The 13,777-nt window shown below is 21.5% G+C and overlaps 3 protein-coding genes across 3 annotated transcripts; 1 reads left to right on the forward strand and 2 right to left on the reverse strand. All coding sequences in view use genetic code 6, as the record gives it.

Moving 5' to 3' along the window:
- Window positions 1-2,032: 2,032 nt before the first annotated feature.
- On the forward strand, window positions 2,033-2,428 carry TTHERM_000501030 (transmembrane protein, putative; the record flags this gene model as incomplete). The annotated part of the gene is made up of 1 exon (XM_012799247.1): window positions 2,033-2,428. The coding sequence occupies one exon, from the start codon at window positions 2,033-2,035 to the stop codon at window positions 2,426-2,428; it is 396 nt and encodes a 131-aa protein (XP_012654701.1).
- Window positions 2,429-3,255: 827 nt separating this feature from the next.
- On the reverse strand, window positions 3,256-9,582 carry TTHERM_00502090 (hypothetical protein; the record flags this gene model as incomplete). Its single annotated transcript, XM_001022263.2, has 1 exon — window positions 3,256-9,582. The coding sequence occupies one exon, from the start codon at window positions 9,580-9,582 to the stop codon at window positions 3,256-3,258; it is 6,327 nt and encodes a 2,108-aa protein (XP_001022263.2).
- A 1,983-nt stretch (window positions 9,583-11,565) lies between these two features.
- Window positions 11,566-12,508, reverse strand: TTHERM_00502100 (emp24/gp25L/p24 family protein; the record flags this gene model as incomplete). The annotated part of the gene is made up of 3 exons (XM_001022264.1): window positions 11,566-11,931; window positions 12,100-12,221; window positions 12,394-12,508. 3 exons carry the CDS (start codon window positions 12,506-12,508, stop codon window positions 11,566-11,568), a joined length of 603 nt encoding a protein of 200 aa, XP_001022264.1.
- Window positions 12,509-13,777: the final 1,269 nt, after the last annotated feature.

A 13,777-nucleotide genomic window follows, 5' to 3' on the forward strand; every position in this document is an offset into this window, starting at 1 on the left:
AAAATTAATTATATAAATAGTTATTAAAATAATATTTTTTATAAAATTTAAATTAATTATTTAAACAATGCCTATTTATTGTTCATTTCTCATTAATTATAAATTAAAATTTTCAAAATTTCCAAGCAAAAACAATTTATATAAGTGAAAAAAATTTAATTAAAATATAAAAAATGATAGTGTGGATAGTGGGTTTCGATCCCACGACCTTAAGAGCCACAATCTTACGCTCTTCCAACTGAGCTATATCCACTTTATGAAATTTATTAATAAAACTAAGTGACATTTTACTATAATTTCTTTTTTAAATTTATTACTTAAAATTAAAGTTTGATAAAAAAACTAATAAAATTAAATAATAATTTTTAAATCATTAATCAAATTGACAAACTAAAAAAGTATTCTTATTCAAAAAGTGTGGATAGTGGGTTTCGATCCCACGACCTTAAGAGCCACAATCTTACGCTCTTCCAACTGAGCTATATCCACTTTATGATATTTTTTATTTTTAATTAAAAAAATTTTGTTTAATTTGATTAAATAAAAATTTATTTTAAAAATATTGTATTTAATGGTTCAATATGTATTCAATTATTTAGATAGACTATCTGTTTTCTTTTTAAAAAGTTGGTTAAAAAGTGTGGATAGTGGGTTTCGATCCCACGACCTTAAGAGCCACAATCTTACGCTCTTCCAACTGAGCTATATCCACGCCACGAAATTTATAATTTTGAATATGAGACATTTTGTTATTATTATAATTAAAAAATTTTTATTAATTGAAAACAAATTGTGTATGTAAAATCTTCTACATAATAAACTTTTAAATCATAAAAAATATTTAAAAATGTAATTACAGTCATCTAATTTGTGATAGGTATAGTAAAAAGTGTGGATGGTGGGTTTCGATCCCACGACCTTAAGAGCCACAATCTTACGCTCTTCCAACTGAGCTACATCCACTTTATGAAAATAAAACTTTATCAAAAGCTCTTGCATTTTTTTATTTAAATATAATTTATTGAAAAAATTAGAATAATTTATTAGAAATTAAAGTAGAAGTAAGTATTTATTTCTTTGAAAATAAAAAAATATTTTTCAACTTAAATCTTTAAAATTTATTATCTATATCTAAATTAAAATTCAGTTTTAATATGTAAATAATTCAAATCAAAATCATAGAAAATTCTGACTAATAAAAAATCACAAATTATTTTAAGTATTAAATATCTAAAATATTCAAATAATAATTTAATATTGTTTGTTTTGTTACCAAAATTTTATTTTAAATAGACTATTACTTTCATAAATTGATTTTAAATAATTATTTTATATATTGAGTTACATAAATTTAAATTAAAACTTATATTTTAAAAAACTTCAAATAAATTTTTAAAGAAATTTAATTTTTATATTTTAATTTATATGGTTTAACTCATTTAATTTATTAAAACACCTTTTAAAATTTAAGAAAAACATTTTAACATAAATTTAAATTAAATTTAAAGAATAAAAATAATTTTTAATTTATTTTATTGTTTCAGGTCGTGGATGTAGCTCAGTTGGAAGAGCGTAAGATTGTGGCTCTTAAGGTCGTGGGATCGAAACCCACCATCCACATTTTTTATAATTTCTATTATAAACTATTAAAACAAAATAAAAATGTGGATAGTGGGTTTCGATCCCACGACCTTAAGAGCCACAATCTTACGCTCTTCCAACTGAGCTATATCCACATCACAGGAGTGATTTTATTTCATACTTTGATGAAAAATTTTATTTTAACTTTTTCATAGAAAATTTACATTATTCAATATTCTGTTATTATGTTTTTTTCATAATTAATAAATCAATTAAAAAATAAAAATAAGAAAAAAAAAAATTAAAGGAAATTAAATCACCTTTGGTGAGGCATAATTTTGAGATGAATTTTTTTTTTTTAAACAAAGTATAGTAATAGAGAGAGAGTTTCGCCTAGGAAGTTTTTAAAATATGAACCCGTTCCACTAAAATTTACAAATTGATCACTCTCATGCATCAACCAATTATATTTTACAAAACCTCATTAACATAAGCACTGAAGTAAAATAATTAAAACGTTGATACAGATCAATAAACTCTCTAAGGACTATTATACTTTTAATAAATTGTTTTAAGAAGATTAAATCTTCTAATAGGTACTGAAATTGCATGTTACTATTCAGTCCTTGGAATTGTCATTATTTAATCATCTCAAATAATCTATGCTATTCCCTATGCTCTCTTTTACTTATAAAAAAATAGGAAAAAAACTGAAGAGAACAAAAAATAAATAAATTTTAAAAAATCCTCTCTGATCTAAAAAAAATATGAAAAAATAAAAATTAATTAAATAAAAAAATAAACAAATAAAATCAAACAAATAAATAAATATTAATTAATCAAATGAAATAGACACAATAAAAATAAAAAAAAATAAAACATGAATTAAAAAATAAATAAATATAAAGATATGATTAAACAAAATAAATCTAATAAATTAAAAACACCATAAATTTATTTAAAACACACTGGAATACAACCTATTTTTTAAAAATTAACATTTTTTCAATCGTTCACAATTGTAAATTTTTTAAGATAAATTCTAATATATTTTGTTTTTATTTAAAGATTTTATTGATTATAAAACATTTAAAATTAAGATAACTTCTTGGCATAAAATAAATGTGCTAAATATTGCAAAAAATAAGGATTAATATGAAAAAAATATGTTATAATTATAAGAAGTAATGGATGGATATAATATTAAAGTATGCAAATTCTAAATTTTCATTTTCAATGAAAAATGCTTATGAAAAACTCATTTAATAGAATCTGTTTATTTTAAGCATATCTTCATTTAGCTTTACTTGCGTTAAATTATTAATCAAAGTGTTAACTCATAATCCTTTTTCAAAAGAAGATACTAAGTACATAAAGATCTAATATTAAAAAGACTCAAATATTCTTCTGTGGTTTGAAAATTAATTAAATATAAAATTAAAACTATTAGGAAAGAATTTATGTTTGAATTTTAATTTTTGAAAATAATTATCTAATATGAAAATTAATTAACTTATTTTTAATAGAAAGCAATAAACTTTTGATACAAAAATATGTTTCTAAATAATTAAACTAAATTGATTAAATTTATAGATATTTAGTATAGAAATAAAAAATTTATTTTACTTTATCAATCTGTAAACAAATTATTTTAGTTAAATGATAAAAATTGATTCATCTTTTTTTAATGATGTTTACATCAATTTTTATATTTGAAGGTTATTTACTATTATTTTAATAATTTTAGTCACCATAGTGATCCCCAAAGGCATTGAAATCAAAACCACCATCTTAATTATCTTCGTGGTTATTATATTAGTATTAATGAGGTTAATAATTAGCTTTATTTACATAATCGTTGCTCTCGTATTAATGTAAATCCAGATCATTTTATTAGTTGTTAAAAGCATGGTTATCAGACTAACGATTGGGAAAATAATTATTTTCATGATTTTCTTTAATATGATTATCGTCAAAAACATAACTATTTCTCTCTTATGGTTTGTTGTTATTGTTCTGTGTAGGAAATTAAAAAAAGTCAAAGTTTTATTGTTAAGATGATCTGCGTTGATTTTATTCCACTTAACTTTACATTGACATTTTTTCTGTTATTGATTATTTGCTTGAAGTTGGTATTTGTTGATGACTAGACGTTTAACCTTAACTGGGAAAGTTAAAGAAATCAATTCCAGCATTTGAAGCTCTTTGAGAGTTATTTCCTCCTTTTTATAACTGCTTATTTGAAACAGAACTTTTTTAACTGTTCATAGCATAAAAGCTATTCGAATGATATGAATACCCAGAACTTTATTTTCTCATATCTGGATGATTTTAATCAAATTAGAATGCATCATTTTCTACTGTCTTTCCTAGGGTATCTTCAGGCATATCAAAGAAATAGCTTGTTTAATTACCTCCTTCACTATTTAAATTACTTGTAAATTTCGAAGATCTAGGTTTTGTGAAAGATGGTTTTCTTACTATACTTTAGTCAATCAATGGAGAGGAAAATTACTAAAATTATGCAGGTTAATTTTCGAAATATTCATCATGATCTTATTACTAATCTATTGAATCTAAATTATTAGGCTTATTATTTTAAAAGTTATTTAAATTTTCGAATTGATTGTTATTATTTTGTTTCACATTTATATCTATTGACTTTTAACTAGATATTTTTGATGGTAATTAATTGTTAGATTCTATTTTTTAGATATACTATTGGCTTTCTATAGCATTAGTTGCTGGTAAATTGTTAGCATTTGAGCGTATTGAAATTTATGAATTAGTACTCTATCTTCTATCTTGCTAATTATTATTATAGAATTAGCTCTATGGCTTATTGTTCAGACTTTAATCACTTTGTTCGACTTAAGAATTAATTGCCAATAGTGTATTTTAGCGTTTGGCCATCGCAGCATCATAACCTAATTTTTGTTCAGAAGGAGAAGCAGAATATTACTTTTGATCAATATAGAGTGTTTTTATGATATTTTACCTTTTATTATTCATCTTTTCCTCATTAGGGAAAGAGCTAAACTGAGATTAAGACTCATAATCATACTCAGATACAGCCTTATTAAATTGAATAGGAATACTCTAATTGGGATCACCTAGAGTGTTGGGAGAATGAAAGTTCATATTTTCCTACTAATTATAAATATTTTTTTAGTTGTGAGAATTATTTCTTGGAGTCTATTTATTGGAAGTATTGTTGCTATTCATTTAGTTTTATTGAATTAATTAGCTTCTTTATGATATTTTAGAATCATTGCCTAAGGATTAATGAGACTTCTATGAAGCTGAAGGGGTAGTAGGATTAATGTTTATCAAAATTGGTTGTTATTATTATTACTGCTAAAATTAAAATTGCTGTGTTTACTTCTATTGCTAAGGATTTTATTGTTGTTATGGAGAATTTAAAGGCTAACTTTGTAATTGATTTTACTTAAGATTTGTACTAGATTTGGATGTTTTTTAATTTTAAAAAAATTCATTCTGGCTACCAAGATTCTATTAAGATGATATTTAATTTAATATCTTATTGCTAGAAGAAGGATGTAAATTACTATTATTCATCAAATCTTCTGTATAGCCATAATGACTGCCATCTTTACTATTATTTAGTGTATTAATAACTTTACTTGCAATTTTTGTTTAGTATTCTATGTTGCTTTAGTCTAAATTAACTTTATCTTTTTCTATCTTGCCTTTCAATTTTATGACTTGCTAAGTTATTGATTTTAATATTGATTCGCCTTCTGACTCTGAATTTTTTCTATCTCCAAAACCTGGAATGCTTCCTCTTGCACTAATAGGTGAATTCTCACTATCTTTTCTCTTAACTTCCAATTGTTGAGTTTATGCAAGTTTATTATTACTAACCTTTTTCATGTTTTCTTTTACACTTTATACAAGATTTTATGCTTCAGTCAGATTATTTCCTGTCTTTCTTTGATCAGTTCTTTATATTCGAGAAGCATCTTTTGAACTTTAAATTACACTTTAGGCGAATTAAAAATTGCTATCTAAATTGTTATTTTTATTATTTTCTGTTTTCTTTTTGATAAAATCTTTGATATCTAATTAAATAGGTATAACTTCTGCTTAATTTTATGTCTAACTAGATTTTACACCACTCTTATGTTCTTCCTCTTCTTCGCTAAAATCAGAAGTATGTTTTCTGTTTTTCTTGAAATAATTTAAATCCATCTTTAATTCTATTGGTTTGTTTTCTTAGTTATAATTATGCATGCTATCATCAGAATCTTCTGCATATTCTTCTTCATTTTCAGTTAGTTTATCTTACTCATTAATATATTCATGATCATTCTCATCATCTTCATCTTAGTGATGGCTTTCTGCCTCATCAAATTCTTAAAATAAATCTAAATTATCAATGCCTTATCCATCATGGTTATATTATTAACTTTCTTCAGACTAAAATCTTGCCATTTTTTAGTTTTACAACTTATTTTACTAGTCTTAGTGTTACTTTTATTAATAAGCTAATTACTCTTACTTTTCCTTCTCTCTTTATAATTGTCCTTATTTCAACTTTTAAAGATAGTATTCAGAAACATTTTTTTATTAATTTTCTTAGTCTTCTTTTTTGAATATGTTTTAGTTCATAATATTCTTGACTAATTGCTACTCATTTTCTTAATAAAATTTGCTATTGAAAACAGATTCTTGCTTTTTTTCAGCACTTGACTGATTTGACTAAAGATAATTTTAATTTTAAAAAAGTGTTTACTTGAAGGAATCTACTTACATATTTCTCTTTTTTTTATGTTAATTTTAATATTGATTAGTATTCATGTATGATGATTTATATTTATCGTTTGAATTCTGCAATACTTCTCCCTTTTTTTGAGATGGATAGTTCGAGCTAATGCTTTAATTAAAGGTATTTAATTTGCTCTGATTTCCTTTTTAAATAGGATTTGTTGTATTTAAAGTACTATTCTGGTATCTTTTCATAAATCCATCAATTTAGTTCTTATTGAGAGATTAATCAATCATCCTATCAACATGATCGTTTGTTTCATATTAATTTTTTAATTCTTAATAATGTTTATTTGCCAACTCTTCCATTCTAAATTATTTATTCCTATGACTTTGAAAATTTGTTTCTTTTTTTTATTCTATTCTTTTATCTAAGAGCATCATTTCAATTTCTTTCTTTCTAATTTCTAAATCATACTCTTCTTCTGCTTTTTTAAGTGCCAATCTTCTAATATTGTCTTCTTACTCTAATTTATGGACATCTTAGTATAAGCTTTCATTTACTTCGGAATTATAATCCTTATCTGGTGAGGCATGATATGAATTTTAATATTTCTTTTTATCAAAATCTTATTATTAATTTAAATTATTTTAAATCAAGCTCTGATTATTTTTTTAATCTACTACAATTGTGCCTTTTGCATTTATTGGTAAATGATTAAATTAAAAATTTGGCAGAAAGTGGGTTGTTTTTGAAGATTATTAATTTTGCTCAATTTGATTTTGAAAAACTTGATTAGTTGAATTATTTTATTTTTGTTATTACATTTTCAATTAGTTTTAAAAATGTAACATTTTTTCTTCATCAGATACAACTGATATTTGACTCTCTCTTAATAAACTATTATCTTATGAGTGAGTTCTTGGACTGTGATCATTTTAGTGCTTATGATCATAAATCTCATCTGATTAAACTTCATGAAACTAATCTAAGGAATTTATGCCATCACTATCAGCTATCTGCAAGCCAATTATTTTAATAGGGATCTTCTTAGGATTTGAATTGTTAAGCTACTATTATTCAGGTAAATTTGAATTTTTATTTTTTTATGAGTTAATTATATTATTTTAAACTTTACTTTTTAAACTACTATTTTATACAATATTTTCTTAATTGTTCATTATTTATTAGTTTTGCATCATATTTTTTTGACTATTGTTTATATTTTAACCAAGTTACTTTGACTGTTGGCTATTTTACTTAGAATGCTACATTTTTTTTTTATTTTTAGTTTTATCCTCATTCTATTTTTAAACATTTTCTTTTGAATTTTAAATTTGTTCTGATTATTGAGAATTATTCATAACTATGCTAGACATATTACTGAATCCGTTTTAGTTTTATATAATATTTTTTGCAAAAGGACTGTTTTAATTATTAAAGTGTTAATTTTAATTATCGAAATCAACCTTGATATATTTTTCATCATCATCTTCATCATCATTATCGCTATTTAAATTTTACTAATTCTTTTGTTCCTCAAAATTATGTTCTTCATTTTAAATCTGCTTTGGGCTATTGTCATGCAGAGGATTAGCCAATTTTTTCCATTCTTCTTCTGTAATGTGATTGTTGTCTCCTTGCTCTTACTATCCTAGGGTCAATTAACGTTGATAAAAGGTATTTTTTGAGAAACCGTTTCCATTTTAAATTTATTGATTGTGAGTATTTTCTTAAATTTATTAATTCATAGTTGCTTGTATATTTTTAGATTACTGCTAAAAGAGCTACATTTAAATTTGATGAAGATTTTTGCTATTATTATTTAGATTTTAAGAGAATGAAGGATTTAGTTAATTACTATTTTTGTCAAATATATTAAATTATTAATTACTAGTAATTTAATTTGCTTAAGCTTGGATTTAACTATTTGCATTTAAACCATTTTATTATTAATTAGCCTTTCTAAATTGTTCATCAATCATATTTGCAAAATCTCTATTTGGCAGCTCACTTTTGCTTTCAAAGTAATTTTAAATTTATTTTTTTTATTTCTCTTAAACTTATTAGTTCAATCTACTAGGATGTTTGAGTATTTATGTATTACTTTTTTGCTATTCCCTTAAATATTAAATTAATTTAAGATCTTCATCCTCTTTTTTCTCTTTAGCTAGTTGAATAAAATCTACATTTGAAATTGAATTATTCTCAGTATCATTTAAGAATTATAAATAAATTTAGAGCTCTAAAGCTCTTTGAGATTGTAAGGGAGATTTTTAATTTTGTTGTGTTGGATCTATAGGTTAGAGAAGATCCTAATTATAAACTAATAAAGTTGGTTGTACTAAAGTTTAAGAAGATCCAGTGAAAAGATTTGCACACAGTTTATAATCAGCACTAAATTCAATAGCTTTAACAAAATTCTCTTAATTCTCATATCTTTTGTATTTTTTTTTTCTTTCTCTAATAGATCTTCTAGTAAAGGCTTCAATTTACTGCTAAAAGGTTGCAATAGAATTATCACTATGCCTACGATGGAGTAAACGTTCACTCATGGGTAACCTATCTTTTCTAGTGCTCATACTTGTATTAAAACTTGTATCGGCTTTGATTTAAGTTTTATTCAAATGATTCTATGATATATTATTCAGTACATTTTAATCTATTAATTATCCATCAAAATATTTATTCACTACAAAATTTGGTTTGTTTTTTTAGTTTTTTCCATTATAATACTTATTTAAAACTAATGTGTTTGCTCCTGAATGTATTTATGATTTATCTATTGCCTTACTTTAAAGAATAGTTTAATTATTGCTTGGTGTTGAAACTATTTGAGAAGTTAGGTTATTGTAATAATTAGCCATATTATTATTAGTGCTAGCATCATTTGCTCTTTAAAATGTCCTTGGTGTTAAACCAAGCATATTGTCTTATCCTTGATTTGTTGGTGTATAAATTTAGTTATTAGATACATTTAGCTTATTAATATTATTAATAGGAGAGACAGATTATGATACTACTTTATTGTTAGTAAATGTTGGTTGTTGCTAATAACTATTTACAATTTAAGATTAAACAAATTAGTTTGGAAGTAATCCAAAATTAGCAGTTCCTCTTGATTAAATTGCAGAATCTTATACAAATGCGCTTGAATGAGACTGTAATGCGCTTGAAGCTCTTATTTTTTTGCTTGAATTTGGATTAAAACTTCTTTTATTTCTTATCTCTACTCTTTCTCCTTCTCTAACTTTTTGCTAATTATTTCCCATACTAGATTAAATTAAATATTTATTTATACTAGAACTATGTATGTTTTAGCTGTTATTTTTATTTGGAATTGGGTCTCTCGGTATCAAATGTTATGTAAAAAGCTAGCTAACTGGCTTATTATAAATTTGATTCTTTGTTCTTTTGGCTATATTGATTGCTTTTAACTTTACAAATCAAATATTAAAAATTTAAAACAATATTTAAATTTTGATTTAATCAAAAAATACTATTAAGAGTGATAAGTAAATAAATAATGATAAATTTATTATTAACACTATAATTTTGTAAAAAATTGTATATAATTTACTAATTAATCAAAAAAATTAATAATTTTTAAGATTTTTAACACATTCATCCTCAAATTCACAATCTAATTATTTTATAATTAAATTTAAATACAATGAATGTATGTATGTATCTGTTCAAATTATTATATCCTCAATTTTTAACTTAACCCACTTTTTTCTATTTCTAAAATTTATTTTCTATTTTTTTCTTTTTTAAAAATATAATTTACATTTTTTTCAATAATTTATTCAGATAAAAAATTTTAGTCTAGTCTACTTTCTATTTATTTCTGTCATTCTTTATTTTAATTTTATTTTTTAAATATTTTCAATAGCTTAAAATTAAAAATGAAATATAAACTAAGAGAAGTATACAAAGCAATTAAATATTTGTGTTATTTATTAATGATATCTTTAATTTATGTTACTTATTATTGATATTAAAAAAATCTTTATAAATTTTAAAAAATAAATTTAGAAAATTTTTTTAATTTAAGAAATTTAACTAAAATAAGTAATAAAAGGTAAATTAAGTGGGATTATATAAAATAAATTAAAACTTTAAAAATATTATATTCAATTTAAATAATTTAAAAAGCTTAAATAAGAACAAAAAAATTTAAAAAAAAGTTAATAAAAGTAACAAAAATCAAATTAATAAAATCAATTATAAATTTTTAATATTTTTAATTTTTTCCAATTTCCTAACCAATTAAATACCAATTTATATTAATCTCTTTAATTATTTAAAGGATATTATTTCAATAAATAATATAGAGACTGAATGTTAAACCTAATTCATTACACAAAATAAATAAATAATTAAGTGTTGTATAAGTGATACAACCTTAATAAAATAACTCATATTATTATCTTGTCTTTTACTTTGCTTATCTGTTCAATTTATTGTTAATAATAATAGAATTTAGAGTATTTTTCATATTATCTTATTTTATTTTAATTTTAAAATTAATAAATAAATAAATAAATAAATAATCTTCATAATTAATTGATAACTTTATCATTACTAATTAAAATAATATTAGACAATTAAACAGTTTAAATTAGAATATAGAGAATTTTATAATAAAAAATATTAATGAAACAATATTCAAATTAATTGAATAAATTTTCTATTTTTATATATCATTAAAACCCATATTTTAAATAGTCTCACAAAGCATATTTTAATTATATTAATTTTGATTATATTTTCTGATTTAGCATGTACATTTGTAATATTTTAAAGAATTATTTTTAATTATATTTAAAGGTCTCTCTATTTAGATAAACATTTAAATATCAATTTTTTAAAATTAATAAATTCCATTCATTATTTAAAAATTTTTATTAATAAATTCTAAAAATAAATAATAATTAGAGAGTTATAATTAGCCTATCTAAAATAAATAAATCTATTTAGAAACTATTTATTGACCTAAATACCACATAATAAATAGTTTGTGTGATTAATATGTACTTTAACCAATGTAATTAATCATATAAAATAAATAAACGTGAGATATATAATTTAAAAAGACTCTCAAATGGATTTATAGAATATTTTTGTAAAAGTTATTAAATTAGAAAAATGTTAACAGCTATAAAATCGTTTGTATACTGTTAAATATTTAGTAATATTAAACAATTAACAAATTTATTTTTTAAGCAATATTATGCACATATGTTTTGTTATCAAATTAACTTTTTAGATTTAAAGAAGTTCTTAAGATATACAACTTGGAAACCAGTAAGAAGAGCCATCAAAAGTAAAGTAATTATTGAGAAAGCTAAAACTTTGAAACTAACTTCATCTGCATCACGAGAAATATATCTTCCTTTTCTACTAATCATTCTCTTTTCTTTTCCTATATTTGTTAACATATCTGACATCTTTTCAACTTACAATTCAATAGGCTTCAAATCATTCTTGCTCACCAATAATGAGTAATCTTTAGCTTCTACACCAGTCTTATAATTGAATTTAACCTTAATAGGAACAGCCTCAAGATTAGAGAAACAATATTGGAAATTACCTTCTTTTTGAGTAATAAAGACAAGCTATATATTTATGTAAAAAACGATTAATATAACAAATTAAATAACCTTTGTTTGCATTTTAAAAAAAATATTTTTAACAGCAAGTAATTTAAAAAAGATATGATCTAAATGATAAATAAAAAACATTAATTTCTTCTTAAAATATTTCTAATATCAATTTTTTCTCACCTTTTTATTAATTTATGAAGATTCTGTAATGTTGTAAACTTGCTTTCCTTCTGGATCATAAACTCTGAATTAATAATTAGGATTTGGGCTATATAACTCTATAGATACAGTAATTAATTCACCTATTAATAAAGAAAACATAAATATTTATGTTTTTAAATAAAAAATGATTTGAGATAAAATGATTTTTGGGCAATCTTTGCTCAATTTCTTTTAAAATTTATATGCTAAATTATTCAATTAATGAATTTTGATCGCAATCAAGACAAAATGTATAAATCTGAAATCTATTACCAAGAGAGTCACCAAAACATTGAATTTTCTTAACAGGAAGATCATAAGAAAATTCGATGGCGTTAACTAAACTAGTTGCAATAATTGCTAATACTAATATTTTTGTGAAATTCATATTTACTAAAATTAATAATATCTTATTTATTTATAAATCCCAATTTTTGATGTTATTTTTATTATTAATTTATTAATTTTTTTCTTTATCAAATATTCATATCTTGTTATGATTGTATACATCACACGCGCACAAATATTATTCTCAAAATCAAAAAAATATCTTTTATTATAAAAATAATTAATAACAATATTAATAAAAGCTTATCTTAAATTTCAATAAATTATATTATATATATAAAAATGATAAATTTAAAGTTAAAATTTCAAACTAATTTAGTAGATTAAATTCTAAAAATTAATTTTAAATTTTAGATAAGAAAACCATATTAATCTTTGCTTTTAAAATAAATTCAAGTTTTTTATTTGAATTAATTGTTTAATTTTTGATAAATAATAATTCTGAATATTCTAAATAATTAATACAATTAACTATTCTTTTTTAAGTAAAATTTTTAAAAGTAAGTTAGTTATAAGCATTACTTTAAAATAATAATTTTTCATAATATGATTTTTATAAGCAATAATAAGAACTTAAAAAAATATTATTTTTCATATACAATAAATAAAATATCAAAAATATTTTGACATATTTTAAAGTATTTCAATTAAAACAAACTATTTGTTTTTAAAATTCATTTATAAAAAACTTTACATAGTTGATTTACTAATATCTATTGGATTATATATGGAATGGCATGTGGAATTATAATAATATTATTTTTATTAGAATGAATGGTTTTGAATAAATTTATTTAAAGAAAAATTTGTTAGTTATTATTTAAAACTTTTTTTTTTGTACAGTTTGATGATGATAAATTATTATGGATAAATGTTTATTTTTTTAATTTTTATAAATCTAATAAAATAAAAAACTAAAAAATATATTTTTTTCAAATTAATAATATTTTAATAATTAAAAATGTATTCTCTATTATAAATTATTAGAGAGAAATTTTGAGTTGTAATTTTAAGTTTTTAAAATACTAGTAGTAATAACTATGTTAAAATTTTAAATTTATTCAAAATTAACTTATAAATTTTTCAAAGATTAATTAATTTGAATAAAATTATCTTTTTGTTATTCTATAAGATGCTTTACCAAATAAAAAAGGTAAAATTATAAAAATATCTTTTTTTAAAAAATTTAATTGGCTTTTTGAAAAATATATTTTAAATATAATACTCTATAAGCTTAATCGGAATTAATCAAACTTGTAAAATAAAAGGTGTAAGCTTTTAAAAATAAAACAAAAATATTTCTAATTTA

Source organism: Tetrahymena thermophila (genome assembly GCF_000189635.1).
Source record: "Tetrahymena thermophila SB210 genomic scaffold scf_8254487, whole genome shotgun sequence".
Classification (NCBI taxonomy): Eukaryota; Ciliophora; class Oligohymenophorea; order Hymenostomatida; family Tetrahymenidae; genus Tetrahymena; species Tetrahymena thermophila.